At 44.4% G+C, this 24,174-nt stretch overlaps 1 protein-coding gene across 2 annotated transcripts in view; it reads left to right on the top strand.

Annotated features, from left to right (window-relative positions):
• The window catches only part of CYP46A1 (cytochrome P450 family 46 subfamily A member 1), a 42,045-nt gene that overhangs the window by 4,215 nt on the left and 13,656 nt on the right, over positions 1-24,174 (top strand). For both annotated transcript variants that reach the window (XM_017528145.1, XM_017528146.2), the window contains exons 2-7: positions 2,488-2,568; positions 3,169-3,250; positions 11,165-11,238; positions 11,705-11,791; positions 18,949-19,087; positions 19,867-19,977. In XM_017528145.1, coding sequence (XP_017383634.1) covers positions 2,488-2,568; positions 3,169-3,250; positions 11,165-11,238; positions 11,705-11,791; positions 18,949-19,087; positions 19,867-19,977 — 574 coding nt within the window. The remainder of the gene's footprint in view (positions 1-2,487; positions 2,569-3,168; positions 3,251-11,164; positions 11,239-11,704; positions 11,792-18,948; positions 19,088-19,866; positions 19,978-24,174) is intronic.

Here is a 24,174-nt window from a genome sequence, read left to right as displayed (position 1 = left end):
CCCACCTCCCGCCCCAGGCCCACACACATCTTCCAGCTGTTCTGGGAGGGTCAGCCCAGGCCAGCCTGCCCCCTCTGCTCAGCAGCCCTGCCCAGAGCACCCCCATCAGCACTTTTCCTCTTCTTCTGCATCATCCCCATTTTTATATAATATGCAAGAATTCAAAGCCTGGAACAAAACCTTTCCCTTCACCCGCTCATTCCCCACAGCTGCCGCCCCCTGTGGTAAGCCACCTGGCTGGCTGCCTGTCTCTGGGCCTCCCCTTCCTTCCCTCTGGTTCTCTCTGCCCCTACCTCTCCACCAAACTTGCTGGGGCTAGGCTCCTGGTGGTCTCCATGTTGCCCTGGATCCTCTTCTGACCTGGCCCCCAGTAGCCTGGGCAGAGCCGATGCCCCTCTGCCTGGTCCCGTGTCCTCCTCTGGCCTCTCACTCCGCTCTCCTGGCTCTCTTCCTTCCTCCCCAGCGCTCCCACTCAGTCCACTTGGCTGGCTGTCCCTATGCCCCCGACCTCTCAGTGATGGCTCAGTTTTTGCTCCTCTCCCTCAGCCTTCCCTTGTGGCCTCATCCAGTCACTGGGCTGAAAATACCACCTCCCTGCTGTGGGCTCTCGAATTTATGTCTCTAACCTAGAGCCCTTCCCTGGGCTCCAGGTCTAAGTGTCTAACTTCCTGCTCAGTAGTCCACCACAAACCTCACTAGTCCCAAGCCAAGCTCCAAGTTTCATCTGCTTGTCTGAGATTGGTCCCCCCAAAGCTGATCCTGAGATAAGAAATAAAGTGTAAGTAGTTTAGTAGGGGACGATGCCAGGTTGGGTGGTGGGAGGAGGGGAGTGGATAGAGAAAGAAGGTAAACAAACCAGTAAAGCAGGTTACCTCTGAGCACATGCCCAGAGCTCCCCCAGAAATGGAGGGGCTGGGGTCATGGTTGAGGGCTGCTCGAGGTGGGCTCATCTCTTATGGGAAGAGACAGAGACAGCCCTGGAAAATCACAGGGGTGGGCACAGCGGCTCTGCCATCCCAATCAGCGTCTCCTCATTTTGGTAACGGCAGCTCCATCCATCCTTCCAGCAGCCCAGGCCAAAGGCCCAGAGCCATCCTCACACGCCCATAGCCAAACGGCGCGTTCCAGTACTCCACCTCACAGTGCGCTCAGAATCTGACCCCTTTTTATCATTGCCTCCACTGCCCTGCTCTGTTCTGAGCCCTCGTCACCTCTCCCAGCCCCCACCCCCGTCACTACTGTCCCTGCTTCCTCCCCTAATCTGGTTACGCTCTGTACGGCCGCAAAGCCATCCATTCAAACCCAAGTCAGATTCTATCTCTGCTCTGCTCAAAACCTTCCAGCGGACCCCAGCTCACCAAAGTCAAAGTAAAAATCTGGACCACAGCCCACAAGGCTCTACGTGACCCACCCCCAGCCTTGGTGACCCTACCCTGTACTCTGTTTCCCTCAAGTACTCTGCTGGAGCCACACTGGCTTCCTCACTGTCCCAGCACACTCTGACCTCAGGATCTTGGCACCTGTAGTTCCCATTGCCTGGAAGGCTAGTCCCCTGCTTCTTGCAGGTCTCATCTCACAAGCCACCCTCTTAGAGGGACATTTATGCCTGAGATTGCAATTTTTTGAATTTGAAAAATCAGTCCTTGGTGATCACCTTGAGCAGTAGGATACAAATAACTCCCAGAAGCTTAGCGTTCCAATAATGGAACACTAGTCATATATGGATTTTAAATAGCCACCCACACACCCACCCCCAGCACACCTTCTCTATACTCTGTTCTCTTTTTCTCCTATCACCCTCTGACATTGTCTCTATTTACTCTCTGTCTCTCCCTGGGAGAATGTGATTTTGTCACCCATTGGGAATGCTTCAGTGAGCTTGGTAGGAATAAAGTCATACAGGAGACAGGAAGTCATGGGTCCCTTGGAATGAGCTTCAGGATGACACTGTACTGGCTTGTTTACAGTTTGGTGAACACATAGCAGATTTATATGACCAAACCATCTCCTGCTGAGAAGGGCTTTTCGGGAGCCCCAGTACCAGCTTTGCAATTGTGGGCAAATGACTTCACTGTTCCATTTCGGCTGTCCTATACAATATGGTTAATAACAGACTAATCAGCCATGGGGGGAGGTTGGAGGGGTGAGCCTAGCATGGTGCCCAGTGTGGTCAGTATCAGGAATGTCTGAGGGTGATTCCATACAATATTATTGAGTCCTTTCTATCTGCCAGCCCCCAGCCTCTGTGCCAGGGAGACAGAGAGGAACACAACTGTTTCTTCTCCAAGGGGGTCTTTGGAGCTGGTCAGACCTGGGTTTGCATCCTGTCTTCATTCTTACTGCCTGGTGTTCCTGAGCCAGTGCTGTAACCTCCCCATGCCTCAGTCCTCCCGTCTGTGAAGTGGGCCTAGTGATGAGACCTTGTGGGGAAGGGAACGTTCTTTCCTGTTGACTGCTGGTAAGCCTAATGTTTCCTATTTCTTCTAGTTTCCTTCTAGGACACCTCCCCTGCTTTTGGAAAAAGGATGAGGTTGGTGGCCGTGTGCTCCAAGATGTGTTTTTGGATTGGTGGGTTCTCACTTGTCACCTGTTGTCCTTACTCCAGGTTCCCCCAGGGCAGCTCCCCCAACTCAGTCCAGCACACAGACTCCCAGCCTCACCTTCCGCTAGCCCAGGTTACTCCCAGCCCTGGCAGTTTCTCCCCTGAGTGGAGGCAGGTGAGGCTGGCTTGGAAGCAGTTCACCCGCTGCAAGACCTTAAACCAGCCGTCAGACGCTCTCTGAGCCTCAGTTTCCTCATCAGTAAATTGGGTGGGAGTGTGACTAGGTAACAGTCATTGTTTGGTGTGACACTTTTTATACTTTTCAAAGCACTTTCAAAGATATGAATTGTTTGATTCCCAGGACAACCTTTTGGGGCAATCAAAGAAGGAATGTTTGCAACCCTATTCCATGGCAGAGGAAACTGAGGCTCAGGACATGACTCAGCAAGTGAGCAACAGGGCAGAGCCTTGCCCCCAGAGCTCCTGAGCCCCAGCACAGCACTCTTTTGGTAGCCTGCATTTAGCACCTCCTGGGATGGGACACATCTGTTTCTCTCCTGGGCGGGATTGGTGATAGTCATATCTCAGGTGGTTGACAGCTTCCTTCGGCTCACCTTGGTTTTCAGGGCTAAGAAGTATGGACCTGTTGTGCGGGTCAACGTCTTCCATAAAACCTCAGTCATCGTTACGAGCCCCGATTCGGTTAAGGTAGGAGGCAGAGTGGTTTCCATGGGGGAGTTCCCTCCCTTTTCTTGGGTTGGGGGAGTGAAGCCTGGTTCCAGAGACTTTGGAGGAATGTTTCACAGCTGGGTGCATTTGGGCTGGTTTCCCCAAGATCCAGAAGGGAATGGCATCTTTTCCTCTAAGAACCCACTGCTTGGGGGCTCCTGCAAGCCTTGCTGTTTGATATGGGGAATAGATGGGAACCTTGCTGTCCCCATTTGGGTGGGAAGTTTTGCCCAACTAATGCACACACATTTAGTCTGCTTCTCTGCCTCATTCCTTCATCTGTGAGATGGGAATTATAACCCTATTTCCAGTGCTAAGATGGGAATTAAAAATTCATCAGTTTATTTAACAAATAAATGTCAAACATCCTTAAACAGTGCTGACTATGTACTTTTCTATACACTTCACAATTACTGACTCATAGGAGTAGGGACTCTCATTAGTCCCTTGGCCAACATAGTGAAACCCCATCTCTACTAAAAATACAAAAATTTGTTGGGTATGGTGGAAGGCGCCTGTAATCCCAGCTACTTGGGAGGCTGAGGCAGGAGAATCACTTGAACCTGGGAGGTGGGGTTGCAGTGAGCAGAGATGGCAGTCCAGCCTGGGCGACAAGAGTGAAACTGCATCTCAAAAAAAAAGGGGGGGGCAGCCAGGCACAGTGGCTCACGCCTGTAATCCCAACATCTTGCTTGGGAGGCCAAGATGAGTGGATCACCTGAGATCAGGCGTTTGAGACCAGCCTGGCCAACATGGTGAAACCTTGTCTCCACTAAAAATACAAAAATTAGCCAGGCGTGGTGGCACGTGCCTGTAGTCCCAGCTACTTGGGAGGCTGAGTCGCTTGAATCTGGGAGGCAGAGGTTGCAGTGAGCTGAGATTGTGTCATGGCCGTCTAGCCTAGGTGACAGAGTGAGACTCAATCTCCAAATATAAAAGAGGAAACAAGGCAGGTGGCATTGTCTGTCATGTCTGCCTTGAAAGTTCTAAGAATGGGCATCTGCTACGCGGTGTTGGCAGAACTGGGCTCAACTCTGGGCTCTGCTCCCAACTGGCTGTGGGACCTTGGACAAGTTGCTTAATCATTCTGGGCCCAAGTTTCCTCATCTGTGAAATAGGGGTGATGCCTCTTTTACAAGGTGGTTGTAAGAATAGAACTAAAGTAATATAAATGAGCCATCTAGCTCCTGCCTGGCACACAGCAATTGTTCAATAAAAATGATACATTTTTTTTCTTACCATGAGTGTGCAGCAGATGTTTGGCACAATTCTTTGAATGGAGGGTGGTTGTGGTGATTCTGAAAGGGATAAAATTCAACTTAGGGTCAAGACCAGGAGACAGGTTGAATGAATAATCAGGAATCTCTAGCAGAATGTTAAAAACAATTTTTCAAAAAAAGTTTAATTTCAAACCTAGACACAGTTTAAGACTTGTTAAAGCATGCTGCCAAAAACCATGCAAGAATACTTTTGTGATGCTTCATGAGAAAAGAAGTTTAAAGATATATATTGATATAGTGAATTATATTGATTCACATTCAAATGTTAAACCAACCTTGCATTCTTGGTCATGATATATTATCTTTTTAGTATATTGTTAAATTCAATTTGGTAATATTTTGTTAAGAGTTTTTGTTTCTATATTTATTTGGTTCTTGAAATGTCTTTGACTGGTTTTGATATCAGGTTAATACTGACCTCACAGGATAAGTTGGGAAGTGGTAGCTTTCTCCTTTATTTTCTGTAAAAATTTTTATGGGAATGATGTTATTTCTTCTTTTAATATTTGATAGAATTCACCAGTGAAGTCATATGGACCTGGAGTTTTCTTTGAAGGAAATTTTTATTTCTTTTTAAGTTATAAATTTAGTTTCTTTACATTGTATGTTTTAAATTTTGGTAAAATTTACATAAAATTTACAATTTTAACCATTTTTAGGTGTAGAGTTCAGCAGCATTAAAGACATTCACATTGTTATACATCTATCACCATCATCTATCTCCAGAACTTTTTCATCTTCCCAAACTGAAACTCTGTATCCATGAAACAATAACTCCCCATTTCCCTCTCCCCAGACCCTGGAAACCACTATTCTACTTTCTGTCTCTTAAATTGGACTACTTTACGTGCTTCATACAGGTGGAATCATATGGTATTTGTCCTTTTGCAGCTGGTTTATTTCACTTAGCATGTTTTCAAAGTTAATTCATGTTGTAGTGTATTTCAGGATTTCCTTCTCTAGTTGACATATGGCATTCAGATTTTCTGTTTTTTTGAGTTTGATAATTCATGTATTTCAAGAGATTTGTTCACTTCACCTAAATTGCTTAAATTATTGGCATAAGTTGTTCATAAGACTTTCTTATATATTTTAATGTCTGTAGGATCTGTAATATGTTTCCTCTCTCATTCCTGAGGTAGTAACTTGTTTTGTATTTCTTGATCGGTTCACCAAAAGGTTTATCAATTTTATTTATCTTTCCAAAGAACCAGCTTTTGGTTTTCTTCATTGTTTTTCTGTCTTCTATTTCACTGATTTCTTCTTTCTCTTTCTTTCTTTTTTCTTTTCTTTTTTTCTTTGTTTGAGATGAAGTCTTGCTCTGTTGCCCAGGCTTGAGTGCAGTGGTGCAATATTGGCTCACAGCAATCTCTGCCTCCCAGGTTCAAGTGATTCTCCTGCCTCAACCTCCTGAATAGCTGGTATTACAGGCGCCCACCACTACGCCTGGCTAATTTTTATATTTTTAGTAGAGATGGGGTTTCACCATGTTGACCAGCCTGGTCTTGAACTCCTGGCTTCAAGTGATCTGTGCGTGCCTCAGTCTCCCAAAGTGCTGGGATTACAGGGGTGATCCACCACACCTGGCCAATTTCTCCTTTTTTTTTTTTTTTTTTTTTTGAGATGGAGACTTGCTCTGTCCCCCAGGCTGGAGTGCAGTGGTGAAATCTCAGCTCACTGCAACCTCCACCTCCCAAGTTCAAGCAATTCTCCTGCCTCAGCCTTCTGAATAGCTGGGATTACAGGTGTGCATCACCATGCCTGGCTAATTTTTTAATTTTTAGTAGAGACGGGGTTTCACCATGTTTGTCAGGCCGATCTCGAACTTCTGACCTGGTGATCTGCCCACTTGAGGCTCCCAAAGTGCTGGGATTACAGGCATGAACTACCAAGCCTGGCCTGATTTCTCCTCTTTCTTATTTCCTTTCTATATTCACTTTGAGTTTAATTTGTTCTTGTTCTGATATTTAGGATGGAGTTTAGACAATTGATTTTAAACATTTTTCTGTTCTAGTGTAAGCATTTAGAGCTATACATTTCCTTCTAAGCATACTGCTTTAGCACAAATTTACCACAAATTTTGATATGTTTTATTTTCATTCAGTTCAAAGTATTTTCTAACTTCCTTTGTGATTTCTCCTTTAAACCATGGATTATTTGGATGTATGTTTTTTGTTTTTTGAGACGGAGTCTTCCTCTGTTGCCCAAGTTGGAGTGCAATGGTGCGATCTTTGCTCACTGCAACCTTTGCCTCCTGGGTTCAAGTGATTCTCCTGCCTCAGCCTCCTGAGAACTGGGATTACAGGCATGGTGCACCACCACGCCTGGCTAATTTGTTGTATTTTTAGTAGAGACAGGGTTTCACCATGTTGGCCAGGCTGGTCTTGAACTCCTGATCTCGTGATCTGCCTGCCTTGGCCTCCCAAAGTGCTGGGATTACAGGCATGAGCCACCATGCCCAGCCCAATTTTCAAATGTTAGGGAATATTCTAGATATTTTTCTGTCATCGGTTTTTAATTTAATTCTGTAAAGTCAGGGGGAATACTCATCATCATGATTTCAGTCCTTTTAAATTAATTGAAGTTGGTTTTATGGCCCACCATATGGTTCATTAAAGTGAATGTTAACAAACACTTAAAAAGAGTGTATATTGTGTTATCATCAAACGAGGTGTTTTAGGAATGTCGATTAGGTCGAATTGGTCAATAGTGTTATTCAAATCTTTTAAATCCTTCCTATCTATTTGCTCTAGCAATTGCAGGGCAAGGACTGTTGAACCGTTCATAGTCATAGATTTATCTATTTCTACCTTCAGTTCTATTAGTTTTGCTTCCAGTATTTTGAAGTTTTATTATCAGGTGTGTACACATTTAGGATGGATATGTCTTTATGATGAATTGACTCTTTTATCCTTAGAAATGTTCATCTTTGTTCTTAGTAACATTCTTTACCCCAAATATATTTTGTCTACTTTAAGCCATTCTAGCTTTCTTTCTTTTTTTTTTTTTTTTATTTTGTTTTTGTTTTTGAAACAGTTTCACTCTTATTGCCCAGGCTGGAGCGCAATGGGGCGATCTCGGCTCACTGCAACCTCTACCTCCCGGGTTCAAGCAATTCTTCTGCCTTAGCCTCCCAAGTAGCTGGGATTACTGGCACCTACCACCAGCTGATTTTTGTATTTTTAGTAGAGATGGGGTTTCACCATGTTGGCCAGTCTGGTCTTGAACTCCTGACCTCAAGTGATATGCCCACCTCAGCCTTTCAAAGTGCTGGGATTGCAGGCATGAGCTACTGTGCCCAGCCTCCATTCCAGCTTTCTTATACTTAGTGTTGCATGGTTTATCTTTTTCTATTATATTACGTTTAACCTATCTGCATTTTGATATTTAAAGTGGGTTTCTTATACGTGGCACACAGCTGATTCTTGCTGTTTTATACAGTCTGACAATCTCTACCTCTAATTAGAGTTCTCAGGCCGTTTACATTTACTGTAATTATTGATATGGCTGTGTTTAAATCTACCATGTTAGTATTTGTTTTCTATTTGTCCTGTGTGTTCTCTGTTTCCTTCTCCTCCTTTGCAGCCTTCTTTTGGATTAGGTATGTGTTAGTATTCTGTTTCATCTCTACTGTTGTCTTTTTATTTTTATTTTATTTATTTATTTTTCTTTTTTTTCTGTACTGTTGTCTTATTGATTGATTGAGATAGGATCTCACTCTGTTGCCCAAGTTTCATAGCTCACCACAGCCTCAAACTCCTGGGCTCAAGCAATCGTCCCACCTCAGCCTCCTGAGTAGCTGGGACTACAACCATGCCCAGCTAACCACCATTATCTCATTGGTTCCCTTTCTGTCTCTCTTAGTGGTTGTCTTAGGGTTTATAACATCATGTTTTACTTATATTAATCTGCCATCAAATAATATTATACCACGTCATCTATGTCTACTGTTAAGATTTTTCTCTTTATCACTGATGTCAGCCATTGGTATGATCTGCTTGGTGTACTTTATTTGGTGTACTTTTCTTTGTGTTAATTATATTTGGGATCCTTTGAATTTCTTAGATATGTGGGTTTCATGATCATATTTGTAATAGATATTTTATAGTTCTTGTCTACCAGTTCTGTCTTTCCATTATCTGGGCCTAGGTATAGGTCATAATATTTTGCTTTGTGGCATGTCTAATAATTTTTTATTGGATTCTAGACATTGTGAATTTTACATTTTGGGGCACTAGATTTTGTTATATTCCTTTAAAGATTGTTTGACTTCGTTCTGAGAGATGATAAAGTTACTTACAGATAGTTTGATCCTTTCCAGGCTTGCTTTAAGGCTTTTATAAGGGCGGGTCTAGAGTAGACTTTTACTTGAGAGCTAGTTTAGCCCCACTGCTAAGTAGTGACCATTCTGGGGCCTCTATTGAAGGTCTTGTGTCTGAGGTTTGTCTATTCTGGGTAGTAGAAACTTGAATAATTATTGGCTCCGTGTAAGCTCTGAGAATTGTTCAGTTAATTCTCCTTTTCTCAGAAGTTGTTTTTGCCAGTCTTCTGAAGTTCCACCCTACATTTGCATAGATTGGTATACATCCGAAGATTCAAGGGGCCCCATGCAGATTTCTGCACAGGAGCTCTTTCTATGCATAGCTTCCCCCTGGTACTTTGTCCTACTAATTCTGGCCTCCTTTGGCCTGCCTGGACTCTGATCTCTGTCTATTCAACTTGGCATGGCTGTTGGACTACATTTAGGTCTCTCTTCTTTGTGCTGCTGTCCTGGAATTGCCTCTGGGTAGAAAGCTGGTAATCCTAGGTCATAGGTCTCACGTTTTTCTCCTCCTTCCTTGACGTTCACGATCCTGCCCTGCCTGTTGTTCAGTGTCTGAAAGCAGACATTTGATACATTTCCTAAGTTTTCTGGTTGTTTATGGCACAACGGCAAGTCCTTAGCAGTTTCTCCTTCCTGGATAGAAGTGTGCCATCAGTGTGTGTGTGACCAGAGGAAGCAGTAAGGTACTGGGGGTTCCCTGTGTACCCCTCACATCCCACAGTTTATGTCACCAGGCCATCACAGAATCCCCAGCCTCTGGGACAGCAGACCATGGGAGTGCCTGGCTATGAGGGTCACCTGGTCAGACCCTGACGGAGGCCACTCTGCCTTAATGGCAGGGATCTGCAGTTCAATCTAAGAATGGCTTGCTTAGACCTCAGATGACTCTAGGGTATTTGAGAGGGGCCTGTAAGGTAGGCATTTACTGTTGTGGTCTTCCTCTTGGTGGGACAGAGCTTGGGTTACAAATGACAGTGTTTGGGGTACATTTGGGGTCCCTGGAATATGGTTTATGACACAAAGTTAGCTGCTTCTGGGGCTTCCTTTCAGCTGAAACATTGATATTAGACCCCGAGGAGCTAATCTCAGAGAAGCTAGCAGCAACCAGCTTAACTGACAGCTGCATCATCCTCTTACTGCTTCCCAGCACCTGCAGGATAAAGCAGTAGCCCAGAGGGCAGGCCTCTGGGGTCTGGGCCTCACAGCCTCTGCAGCCCCTTCCCACTCAGCACCTCTGCCTGAATGTGCCAGAGGACCCGTGAGCTCCCTTGGCCTGGATCATAGCCTTCTCTCTCCTCTCACCACAGCAAATTGCCTGGATTCAAATCCTGTGTCTACCATTTACTACGTGTGTAACCTTGGGCCAGTTTTAAACCTCAGTTTATCCATCTGTATGTAAGATGAGCATAAAACAACACCCGTGGCCAGGCACAGTAGCTCACGCCTATAATTTTAGCACTTTGGGCTGACTGGGCATTGAGTGAACTGCAGGGTGCAGCTGTGCGGCTGGCATTTATTGAGCGCCTGCTATGTGCTGGGCACCATTCTTAACACTTTTCATGTAGAACTGACACTCTTTACAGCAAACCTGCTGGGCAAGAACTCTTCTTATATCCATCTAAGATGAGGAAATGGGCAGAGGAAGTAACTCATCCAGGGTCCCAGAGTTAGTACGTGGTGCATCAGGGATGCTGAGCCCAGATCCAAATTGAAGCTGGCTGACTACACAGCCCACGCTGTTAACCACTGGCCAGTCCTGCCTCAAGAGCTGTTGGCTAATGTTACTATTGTTACCATCCAGCTCTTGGTGAGGTAAGTTGATCTTTCCTCCAGGGAGTCTTCCTTGACTGCCCAGGCTGAGGGCATGCTAGCAATACTGAATTCATGCCAAGTGTCCCCTCCTGTGTCCCAGAAGCCCATCCTCTCCCAGAAGGGCTTCTCCTCCTCTCACTCTGGTTTCAGAGCAGCATTTGCCTTTTCCTGTCTTGCTGCTTTGGAAGGTGATGTGGTGTGAGTTCCAAGTATGACAGTGGAGTGAGCAAGCCCTCCTCACACCCTCCTACTGTGCGTCCGTGGGAAAATCACTTCGCCCCTCTGTGCTCCACTTTCCATCCCCACACGGCTGATATTATGTGAAGACAGGGAGGGTTGTGTGGGATCATGCATGGGAAATGGGCACGCCACGGCTGGCACTCAGCCAATGGCGATTATTTGGGCCATGTCTCAGAGGAGCATTTTGTAGCTACTCATGGGTGCATGAGTTTATGTTGGTTTTTTGGGGATATTTAGAAGTTCCTGATGTCAACCAAGTACAACAAGGACTCCAAGATGTACCGTGCACTCCAGACTGTGTTTGGTGAGAGGTAAGGAGGCGTGGTGGAAGGCCCAGGTGGGAGGCCAGGGGAGCCCTGCTGTGAGTGAGGGCCAGTGCGGTCCCGAATGTGGGGTGTAGTATTGAGGCCCTGGCTGCCAGGCATGTGACGAGTGCCCTGTAAACTGTGTCCCCACTCTTGTCACTAGCACTTTCCTCCTTCTCCCTCAGCCTCTAGATGGCAGGAAATATGGGGGTCACTGAGGTTGGGTAACATGACCATCATGTTCCTTATTAAGTTATTTTTAAAATTCTGGTAAAACTCACATAACACTCACCATTTTCCCCAACTTAGAGGGTCCAGTCTAGTGGAATTCAGCACATTCACAATGTGGCGCTGCCATCACCACCGCCTAGTTCCAAAACCATTTCATCATCCCAGAATGCGACCCCAAGCCCATCCAGCAGCCACTCTCCACCCCCCACCCTCCTTCCTGCATCAAATGTGTCTCCTGCAGACTCTTCGGCCAAGGCTTGGTGTCCGAATGCGACTACGAGCGTTGGCACAAGCAGCGGAGAGTCATAGACCTGGCCTTCAGCCGGAGGTGAGTGCGGTCGGAGGCTCTGTGTCTCCTGTGTGGTCAGAGGCAGTGGGGGCTGCCAAAGCGTAGGTGGGCCTTGGGGAGAGAAGTGTCCAACCGAGGGGGCCTCATCCAGCTGAAGGGAAAGATGGAAAAGGGGAAAGACAGGGTGTTAGTAGCTGAGAGAGAGAGAGAGAGAGAGAGAGAGAGAGAGAGAGACAGGCCGGCCCAGTGGGACATGAGGATGAGCGAGGCCCCCACACAGTTTGGGAACATCACGGCTGAGTGCCCATGATGGCCAGAAGCATGGGGTTCCTGTCCTCCAAGAGCTCCCCCCATCACACTTCATCACTCCTTGTCAGGGCTTCTTTTATTCATTTTAGTTTTTATGTTTTGGTGATATAGTCGTGCTTTGTATAAAGATGTTTCAGTCAATGACTGAACACATATGTGGCAGTGGTCCCATAAGATTATAATGGAGCTGAAAATTACTATTGCCTAGTGATATTGTAGCCATGGTAATGTCACAGTGCAATCGTTACTCACATGTTTGTGGTGGTGCTGGTGTAAACAAACCTACTGCACTGCCAGTCACACCAAAGTCCACCAGATGTAATTATGGGCAGTACATACATTGATAATGATAGTAACTGACAATGTTACTGAGTTATGTATTTACTATACATTTTTTTTTTGAGACAGAGTCTTGCTCTGTCGCCCAGGCTAGAGTGCCTGGCACGATCTTGGACCTCTGCCTCCTGGGTTCAAGCGATTCTCCTGCCTCAGCCTCTCGAGTAGCTGAGATTACAGGTGCCTGCCACCGCGCCCAGCTAATTTTTGTATTTTTAGTAGAGTTGGGGTTTCACGGTATTGGTCAGGCTGATCTCAAACTCCTGACCTCGTGATCCACCCTCCTCGGCCTCCCAAAGTGCTGAGATTACAGGCATGAGCCACTGCACTGGGCCATATTTACCACACTTTAACCATTGTTTTAGAGTGAGTTCCTTCTATATATGTATATGTTTTGTTTTTTTTGAGACAGAGTCTTGCTCTGTCTCCCAGGCTGGAGTGCAGTGGCACAGTTTTGGCTCACTTTAACCTCCAGCTCCCGGGTTCAAGCGATTCTCCTGCCTCAGCCTCCCAAGTAGCTGGGATTACAGGAACATGCCACCACACCAGGCTCATTTTTGTATTTTTAGTAGAGATGGGGTTCACCATGTTGGCCAGGGCTAGTCTCAAACTCCTGACCTTGTGATCTGCCCGCCTCAGCCTCCCAAAGTGCTGGGATTACAGGCATGAGTCACTGTGCCCTGCCTATTTACATATTTTTAAAAAGTTTGCTGTACAATAGCCTCAGGCAGGTTCTTCAGGACGCGTCCAGAGGAAAGCATTGTTATCATAGGAGGTGGCAGCTCCATGCCTGTTACTGCTCCTGAAGACCTTCCAGGAGAAGACGTGGAGGTAGAAGGCGGTGATGTTGATGACCCCAACCCTGTGAAGGCCTAGGCTTGTGTGTGTTTGCGTCTTAGTTAACAAAAAATGTTTATAAGTAAAAAGGAATTAATAAAAAAGCTTATAGAATAAGGATACAAAGAAGATAATATTTTTGTACAATTGAATATTGTGTGTTTTAAGCTAAGCATTATTAGAAAAGAGTCAAAAATATTTAAAACTTGAGAAGTTTATAAAGTGAAAAAGTTATAGTAAGCAAGGTTAATTTATTATTGAAGAAAGAAAAAAATTTTGAACTCAGTGTAGCCTGAGTCTAGTTTCTATAAGTCTTCAGTCGTGTGCAGTAATATCCTAGGCCTTCCTGTTCACCACTCGCTCACTGGCAGCCAAAGCAACATCCAGGCCTGCAGCTCCGTTCACGGTAAGTGCCATATACAGACACACCATTAAAAAAATCTTTTATACCGTATTTTTACTGTCCCTTTTCTGTGCTTACATATACAAATACCACTGTGTTGCAGCAACCTGCTGCACAGGGGTATAGCTTAGGAGTGGTAGGCTGGACCATATGGCTTAGGTGTGTAGTAGGCTGTACTGCCTAGGTTTGTGTAAGTATACTCTATGCTGTTCACACAATGAAGACATTGCCTAATGACACGTTTCTCAGACTGTATCCTTGTCATTAAGCAACACATGACTGTGTTTTCCTTTTTAAATAACTTTTATGGAGGCATAATTCACATACCATACAACTTACCCATTTAAAGTGTACAATTCAATGGTGTTGGTATATTCATAGAATTGTATCACCATCAACACAGTACATTCTAGAACAGTTTCATCACCCTCAAAAGCAGTCATTTGGCCGGGCACAGTGACTCATGCTTGTAATCCCAGCACTTTGGGAGGCTGAGGCGGGCAGATCACCTCAGGTCAGGAGTTCATGACCAGCCTGGCCAACATGGCAAAACTCCATCTCTACTAAAAATGCAAAAATTATCCAGATGTGGTGGCATGTTCCTGTAATCCCAGCTACTTGGGAGGCTGAGGTAGGAGAATCACTTGAACCCGGGAGGTGGAGGTGGCAGTGAGCCGAGATCGCACCACTGTACCCCAGCCTGGGCAACAGAGCGAGACTCCATCTCAAAAANAAAAAAAAAAAAAAAAAGCAGTCACTCCCATTTCTTCCCAATTCCCCTGTCCACTGGCAGCTACTAAGTTACTTTCTGTGTCTATGGATTTTTGCATTCTGCACATTTCATATAAAAGAAAGAAGCCTGGCTTCTTTCATTAGCATCATATTTCTGAGGCTCATCTATGGTGCCGTCTGTATTAGTGCCTCGTTCCTTTTTTATTGCCAAATAATATTCCATTGTATGGTTAGACCATATATTGTTTATCCATTCATTAGTTAATGGGCATTTGGGTTGTTTCCACTTTTTGGCTATTATGAAAAATGCTGCTAAGAGCATTTTTGTGCAAGTGTTTGTATGGACATATGTTTTCATTTCTCTTGGGTATTTACCTAGTGGAATTTCAGAGTCATATGGTAACTCTATTTTAACATTGTAGAGAAGGTAATCTTTTACTTTGGTATAATTTTGAATTTATAGAAAAAATTGCCAGAATAGTGTAAGGAACCCTTATATATCTTTTACCCAGATCCACTTACTGTTTATTGTTTAAATCACCATTTGCTTTATCATTTCATCTCTTTATGAGTGTATATGTAAATATATTTATCATTCTCTCTGCATCTGTATACATGTATTTATATTTTGTATATAGTGCAGACTTTAAAAAACCATTTAAGAGTAAGTTAGAGACATTGTGCTCCCACCTTTAAATACTCCCATGTGTATTTCCTAAGAACAATGACTACGTAACTATAGTTTATCAAAATGAGAAAATTAACAATATTACTCTAACACTGTTATCCAATTTACAATTCATATTCAAAATGTGTCATTTGTGCAGTTATAGCTGTTTTATTTTCTTTGTCTAAAATGTAATCCATGTTCATGTGTTTCATTTAATTGCCCTGTCACTTTAGCCCCTTTTATTCTAGAACAGTTCTCAGTCTTTCTTTGACTTTCTTTACCTTAACATTTTTGAAGATGACAGGCCAGTTTTGTAGCTGGTCCTTCAGTTTGAATTTGTCAGCTGTCTCTGCACTGTTAGACTCAGGCTGTGCCTCTGGTGGTAATGCTACAGAGTGATGCTGTGTCCTCCTCGGGGCATTGAACCAGGAGGCACATGCTACCCGTTTGTCCCATTGCTGGCCATGTGAAGTTTGCTCAGTGGTTCAGGTGGTGCCTTCCAGGTTTCTCCACTGTGAAGCTACTCTTGACTATGTAATCTATGGAGGACTGTATAAAAATCCTTGCCAGAACTCTTGCTACAGCCTCCTCATTGGCCTGCCCTCCTCCTGTCTCCCTCCTCCAATGTATCCACCCACCACTCAGGACAGATCTTGCTAAAACTCAGATCTGACCATGCCACTCCCCTGTTCTGAAGCCTTCAATGGCTTCCCGTCATCTGAGAGATGAAGATCAGACCCCATTCACCCTCAGTCTGCCCCTACCCCCACCGCTGACCTTTGCATCCCCTCTCCCCAACATTTCTGGAAACCACTATGCTGTCTCTGGCAACTCTGCTGTTCCCACTGCCTCAATGTGAACCTCTGGGGAAATCCTGTTCCTCCTTTGATACCCAGCTAAGATGTCACCTACTGAGGCTGAGTTCATGCCTCCATCAAGGCACCTGTCACACCCAGTGCAGTGCTTCCATTCATATCCACCTCCCTCACTAGACCATGGATCCCTGAAGGCAGAAGACGCACCCTGTCCCTGACTCCTGCGCCCAGCACCAGGCACCCCACAAGCCCTCCAGGAATCCCCATAGAGTGAATGAATCCGTAAGTGAATCAATGAATTGGAATAGTCTCAGTCTTACTGGAAAGTTGTCAGAGGTGAAAATGGGAAGGAATAGACTGGAAAGAGACATATATTTAAGAAATACTTCTTGTGCTGAGAGCCGGGGTTACAAAGGCCAGCAAGCAAACTTCAGGAAGCTTTGAGGTTATGGGAGAAATCAGTTCTAACCAGATGATGGCCCACATGATCATGACATAACCATGTCATTGTCTTGATGAAGCATCTCCAGCACATAGAACCTCATGTTTGAACTGTGCTTTATAGTTTATGAAGTGCTTTCACAGATGTTTTTAACTTCTTATACACATAGCATAAATGGTTTACTTAACCATTTTTAGGTGTGCAGTTCAGTGGTATTAAATTCATTCACATTACTATGCAACCATCACCAGGCATTTTTATTTTTTCAATCTCACAATAAGGTGTCATCTTAGAGATGACTATTTTATTGTAAATGCCAAATTTACAAGGCTTTATGAAAGAAACTTTAGAAGATGGTTTACGTGATTATGGAAGTTTCTTGAGCCTTGGTGAATCCTAATTCACTAATGAAGAAAAATAGGAACCACTGATGAGTTTCCTCTCCAACCATTACCCACACAGAATATCATTTTGTACTTTTAATAAAATTGCGAGAATAAATTGCCAGTTTCCACTTTTCTAGATTTTGGTTTTATAGGAAGACCTTGGTCTGAGTCCACCAAGGGAGTCAGGATTTTATTGTTCACCTGACACTGTAGCCCAGTTTTGTTTCTACAATAGCTGTGAGAGATTCAGTGTTTGTGTGATAACCGGCCTCCTGCTATCTGGAGAATCAACTTAAATGTGATTTTTTTTTAAAAAAGATAACTACAAATAATCTTGCAAATAAATATATACTTGCCAACCATGTGAGCATAATGAGAAAAAGTCAAGGGTGCTGTGGGCCCATATTTGCACCTACCTGGGGCTTAAGAGTTATTGCCCCGAGGAAGTGGCCTTTGAGTGTCCATCTGGAGAAGGGAGACTTTCAGATAGTGATGGTTGTTGGGGTGTGGGTGAGCGCTCTGGGAGAGGGGATGTGTGTGCACCAGCCCCACAGTGGGCAGGAACATTGTATTTGGAGGAGCTAAAAGGCTCTTGGAACAAGTAGGCAACATTAGAAGTGGTGGTCAGCAACAAGTGGACTCCAACTCTTAAGTTCAGGTGAAGATTTTCATCCCCCTCCTAAGAGCAATGTCATGCTTCAAAGTGTTTTATGTTGCAAAGTGACCAGATCAGAGTGGAGAGCCCCAGGTTCGCCTGTTGCCAGGCCTGTGCATGGGCTAGATGTGGAATGAAGAGCTGGTTACTCTTAGTTTCTCTTCTCCCATTCTCTATCTCTCTCATTTTTAGAGACAGGGTCTTACTCTTTCACCCACACTGGAGTGCAGTGATGTGACCATAGCTTACTCTAACTTTGTCCCCCTGGGCTTAAGTGATCCTCGTGCCTCAGCCTCCCTAGTAGCTGGGGCTACAGGAGTGTGCCACCATGCCCAACTATTTTTTATTTTTATTTTTTTTGTAGAGATGGGGTCTTGCTGTGTTGTCCAGGCTGGTCTAAAACTCCTGGCCACAAGCAATCCTCCTGCTCTCGCCTTTTGAAATGTTGGGATTATAGCCATAAGCCGCTGGGCCGGGCCCCATTTTCTCTTTTTAGAAACCTTCAATTTGAAAATAATTTCAAGTTTTCAGATAACATTTCAAGAATAAGCATAGGCCAAAGAATACCCATGTACTCTTTACTCAGATTAACATTGAAAGATTAACATTTCTAGGGCCACGTACAGTGGCTCACACCTGTAATCCCAGCACTTTGGAAGACTGAGGCAGGTGGATCATGAGGTCAGGAGTTCGAGACCAGCCTGGCCAACATGGTGAAACTCCATCTCTACTAAGAATACAAAAATTAGCCAGGCATGCCGGCATGTGCCTGTAATCCCAGCTACTTGGGAGGCTAAGGCAGGAGAATTGCTTGAGCCCGGGAGGTGGAGGTTGCAGTGGGCCAAGATCACACCACTGCACTCCAGCCTGCACAACAGAGCAAGACTCCATCTCCAGAGAGAGGGAGAGAGAGAAAAAGATTAACATTTCTTTTAATCATAAAAGCAGGACTTTCTCTTAGCAAAAATTCAGAAACATGTAATGTACAAAGTGGCAGCCCCCTCCTTCCAGCCCCCTTGGGGTTGCCATTTTTGTGAGTTTGGAGTGCATTCTTCCATATCCCTTTCTAAGCTCTGTGACTGGGAGGGAGCCCTGTGGGTTGGGAGCTCTGGGGTGCAAATGGTATCTGAGGACTCATTTCCACATAGAGTTGGACACCATGATTGCTCAAGGACAGGCAGTGAAGTGGGAAAACAAAATGCTGCAACTGGTGCCCAGGGCAGGGCAGGTAAGGAGAGCAGGCAATATGAGCAGAGGGCAGGAGGGGAACCAGGGAGGCCCCTCATGGACTCTAGGGGGCCCACAGTTTCTACACTGTCATGTCCCTTTGAGGTCAGGGCTGAGGGGCCACAGTGACCAACAGAGGACCTGTGGAACTGTTAGGACAAGAACAAGGACAGTGTCCATCCTGAGTGGAGAATGGTGAAACCCCATTTAGTTCAGTTACTACAACTCCAACCTGCAATCTGGGTCTCAAGGGGGAGGCCAGAAAGGCTGGGAGGGACACCCACCTTCACTCTGACAGTACCCTCTCTGTGGAGAGGGAGGGCGCATGGCAGTCCACCATATTGGGCTGGACAGTGGCTGTTGATGCCTGTGCTGTTTCTCCAGCTCCTTGGTTAGCTTAATGGAAACATTCAACGAGAAGGCTGAGCAGCTGGTGGAGATTCTAGAAGCCAAGGCAGATGGGCAGACCCCAGTGTCCATGCAGGACATGCTGACCTACACCGCCATGGACATCCTGGCCAAGGTGATGGGTGACAGTCGGGCATGGGGGCCAGGAGGGCCACATGGGGTAGAGGGTCATCTTCTCTCCCTCTTCTCTTTCCTTCTTTCTTCCCCTCCCTCCTGCTCCCCTGACATACCAGCAACTCCTTCTCTGTGCTTCATATATGCTGCATACATTCTGTCTCCTTGAGTAATTAAAGGAACATAGTGTGAGATTGGGGCTACTAACTCATTCTCGAGCAATGAACAGGTATAGGGCCTGGCCTGTAGCTGGTCAGTGGCAGAAGTAAGATTTGATCTCAGGTCTGCCTTATTCTCAGCCCAAAGGCTGCCTTCTCTCTGCACCCCCTGTAGGGTATGACTTGGCTTTTCACCCCAGTAGACTCAGCAGTGGCCCCAGTAACCCCAAACCCCACATAAAGGCAGGTCATGCAACTGCAGTGTGGGGACAGTGACTGGATTCCTCTTTATCACATTGCTATTCCTTTATCATGGTTGCTATTCATTCACTTCACTGTGAAGCTAGTGTAGAATGAACACTTAAGGAAGGTTGCATTTCAGGGGAAATACATCTTGTCAAGGAAGAAAGCCAAGTTTGTGGAGTAGCTACTATGAGCTCCTTCATCCTCACAGCATCCCATGGAGATCAAATTATCATGGGTCATCATAAGCAGCTGATGATATGATGCATATAAACCCCTAGCCCAGGGCTCAGGTGTCTAGCAGAATGATGCCAGGCTTTGCCCTGGATCTGCTGCCCTTCTGTCCCCCAGGGATGACCTTCCCCTCTCTCTCCCCCAGGCAGCTTTTGGGATGGAGACCAGTATGCTGCTGGGTGCCCAGAAGCCTCTGTCCCGGGCAGTGAAACTGATGTTGGAGGGAATCACCGCGTCCCGCAACACTCTGGCGAAGGTACTGCCTCAGCACCCCCTCTGGTGACGAGCCACCAGAGCTGTTGTCTTCATTTGCTGAAGCACCTCCTTCAGTGATTTTTTTTCAGAATGGGTTTTGAGTACTGGTATGTCTGAAGTGACTTCTGAATCAGGATTTGCATGCGTTCCCTAAAGCAAAGGCTTAAAATCAAATTGGCTTAAAGTAAATTAGGAGTTAATATTTCTCCCATGTGAAATGATCCCCAAAGCAGGCAATCTAGGATGACTATGATGGCTCCATAGTGTCAGATTTTCCAGATCCTTCTGTCTTTCTATTCCACTGTCTCAGCACATCACCTCACTGTCATAAAATGGCTGCTGCAAAAGGTACACCCTGCCTGCCACTGCCTGTGCCCACATGGGGCCTGGGAAACGATCTGCCCCACCCGCTGCAGCCACCACCACCTGCACGCACTCTCCAGGGACCAGACATCCCCATCCACTGCCAGCACCCACGTGTGTCATCTAGGGGCCTGAAGAATGGTCTACCATGACTCTGCCACCAGAGCCTGCCATTGAGAAGGCCTGAAGAGAGGCCTGCCCCACTTGCTGACACTGGCATCCACATGCATCATTCGAGGGCCTGGGAATGGACCTGACCTGCCTGCCCCCTGTGGTACCCGTGCACACCACTGGGGATTCAGGAGATTGATCCTCTTTTCCTACCACCACTGGCACATATGTGCACCATCCAGGGGTCTGAGGACAAGCCTGCCCAGCCCCCTATCCACTGTTGCCTGTACCCAAGCATGCCGTCTGGAGGCCTGGGGACTGGCCTGCTCTGCCTAATGTAGGTAGTGCCTGTGTGCAATCCTGGGGACATCTGAGGACAGGCCTATCCCTCCTGCTATCCCAGCCAGGCCACACATGCCATCCGAGGGGCTGAGTATAGGCCCATCCTACTCACTGTTGCCACCAGTGGTGCTCAAGGACTGGCCTGGCTGGCATCTCCATCCTCAGCAAAGCCTCAGCTTGGCCTCCACTAACAATGACAGTCTAAGCCACTGAGAAAGTTGGAGATACCTCTGACACTGATTACAGCTGAAGAACTTATACAGAAAATATGCTACTGTGCCAATCCCTTATCAGAGCCAAAGCACCCTACCCACCCAACATTATAAATGCATCTATAGAAAATTCCCCCACTTAAAAGACATAGATTAGCTGAATGGATAAAAAAATCACCCAACTATATGCTGCCTACAAAAAACTCACTTCACCTGTAAAGACACATATAGACTGAAAGTAAAGGAATGGAAAAAGATATTCCACACAAACAGAAACCAAAGCTAACAGGAGTAGCTTTAATTATAACAAAGAAAACAGAATTTAAGTAAACAACTGTAAAAAAAGACAAGATCATTATATAATGATAAAGGAATCAATTCTGCAAGAAGATAAAATACTTCTAAATATATTTGCACCCAATACCAGCGCACCCAGAGATATACAGCAAAGATCTAAAGGAAAAGATAGATTCCTATACAATAATAGCTGGGGACCTCAACACCCCACTCAGCATTGGATAGATGATCTAGACAGAAAATCAGCACATAAACATTGGATTTCTTCTCATTAGCACATGAAAGATTCTCCAGGGTAGAACATATGTTAGGCCACAAAACAAATTTCAACAAATTTTAAGAAATTGAAATAATATCAAGTATCTTTTCAGACCACAATGGAATAAAACTAGAAATCAATAACAAGAGAAACTTCAGAAATTGTACAAATACATGGAAACTCAACAACATACTCCTGAATGACCATTAGGTCAATGAAGACATTAAGAAGGAAATAAAAAAATTTCTTGAAACAAGCAGAAAGGGGAACACAACATAACAAAACCTATGGGATACAGCTAAGAGCAGTGCTAAGAGCGTTGCTTCTAACAGTAAACACTTACATCAAAAGTAGGAAGATTTCAAACAACCAAATGATGCATCTCAAGGAATTAGAAAAGCAAGAACAAATCAAAGCCAAAATTAGTAGAAGGAAGTAAATAATATCAGGGCAGAATTAAATGAAGTAGAGAGTAAAAGAGTACAAAGAGTCAATGAAGTGAAAGGTCGATGTTGGGAAAAGACAAACAAAATCAATAAACTAATATATAGACTAAACAAGAAAAAAAAAGGCCCATATAACTAAAAGCAGAAACTAAAAAGGAGACGTTACAATGGATGCCACAGAAATATATAGGATCATTACAGATTTTTATGAACAACTATACACTAACAATTGAAAAACTTAGAAGAAATGGAATTCCTGGACACATACAACCTCCCAAGATGATTGAACAAGGAAGAAATAGAAAACCTGATCAGATCAATGGTAAGTAATGAGATTGAAATACTAATAATAAGTCTTCCAACAAAGAAAAGCCCATGACCAGATATCTTTACTGCTGAATTCTACCAAACCTATAAAGAAGAACACCAATTCTTCTCAAACTATTCCCAAAAAAATGGAAGAAGAGGGAATTCTTCCTAGCTTATTCTGTGAAGCCAGCACTACCCTGATACCACAAGCAGACAAGGACACAATAAAAAAGAAAACGACATGGCAACTTCCCTGGTGAACATAGATGCAAAAACCTTCAACAAAATACTAGCGAGCAAACCTAATCCAACAACACATCACAAAGGTGATTCATCATGATTAAGTAGGATTTATCCCAGGAATGTTAATGCTTCAACCTATGCAAGTCAATAAATGTGATACATCATATTAACAGGATGAAGGACAACATATGATCGTTTCAATAGATGCAGGAAAAACATTTGATAAAATTTAACACCTTTCATGATTAAAAACTCAACAAATTATGCATAGAAGGAACATAGCTCAACACAATAAAGGTCATATATGATACACCCACAGATAGCATTATACTTAGTGTAGAAAAGCTAAAAGTCTTTCCTTTAAGAACTGGAACAAGATAAGGATGCCCACTTTCATCACTCTTATTTAACATAGTACTATTAATAGAAGTGCTAGCCAGATCAGTCAGGCAAGAGAAAAAAATAAAAGGCATCCAGATTGGAAAAGAAGAAGTCAAACTGTCCCTCTTTGCAGAAGACATGATCTTATATTTAGAAATTCCTAAAGACTCCACCAAAAAACTCTTAGAACTGATAAATGAGTTCAGTAAAGTTGTAGGGTAAAAAATCAGCATACAAAAATCAGTAGCAATTCTATACACCAATAACGAACTAGTGGAAGAAGAAACCAATAATGCAATTCCATTTACAATAACTACATATGAAAATAAAATACCTAAAAATAAATTTAACCAAGGAGGTGAAAGACTTATTAAGGAAAACTATAAAAACTATAAAACACCGATGAAAGAAATTGAAGAAGACACAAACAAATGAAAAAACATCCCATGCTCATATGCAATCTCTATCAAAATACCAATGACATTCTCCACAGAAATAGAAAAACAATGCTAAAAATTGCTTGAAACCACAAAATGGGCCCAAATAGACAAAGCAACTCTGAGCAAAAAGAACAAAGCTGGAGGCACCACACTACCTGATTTCAAAATATACTATAAAGCTACAATAACCAAAACAGCATGGTATTGGTTTAAAAAAAACAACAGACATAGACCAATGTAAGAGAATAGAGAACTCAGAAATATATTCATGAATTTACAGGCAACAGACTTTCAACAAAGTCACCAAGAACATATACTGGGGAAAGGGCAGTGCTGGGAAAACTGGATATCTACATGCAGAAGAATTAAACCAGACCCCTATCTCTCACCATATACAAAAATCAACTTAAAATGAATAGAGTTAAACATAAGACCTGAATCTATGAAAACACTAGAAGAAAATGTACGGGAAATGCTCCAGGACATTGGTGTGAACAAACATTTTATGGCTAAGACTTCAAAAACATAGGCAACAGCAACAACAAAAATAGACAAATGTGGCCAGGCACAGTGGGTCATGCCTGCAATCCCAGCAGTTTGGGAGGCCAAGGCAAGTGGATCACTTGAGGTCAGGAGGTTGAGACCAGCCTAGCTAACATGTCAAAACCCTGTCTCTACTAAAAATACAAAAATTAACCAGGCATGGTGGCGGGTGCCTGTAGTCCCAACTACTAGGGAGGAAGAGGCAGGAGAATCACTTGAGCCCACGAGTCAGAGGTTGCAGTGAGCCGAGAT

Source organism: Cebus imitator, unplaced genomic scaffold, assembly GCF_001604975.1.
Source record: "Cebus imitator isolate Cc_AM_T3 unplaced genomic scaffold, Cebus_imitator-1.0 Scaffold52, whole genome shotgun sequence".
Taxonomy (NCBI): Eukaryota; Metazoa; Chordata; class Mammalia; order Primates; family Cebidae; genus Cebus; species Cebus imitator.
The sequence above is the reverse complement of the archived record's forward strand: the minus strand, read 5'-3'. Positions and strand labels throughout refer to the sequence as shown.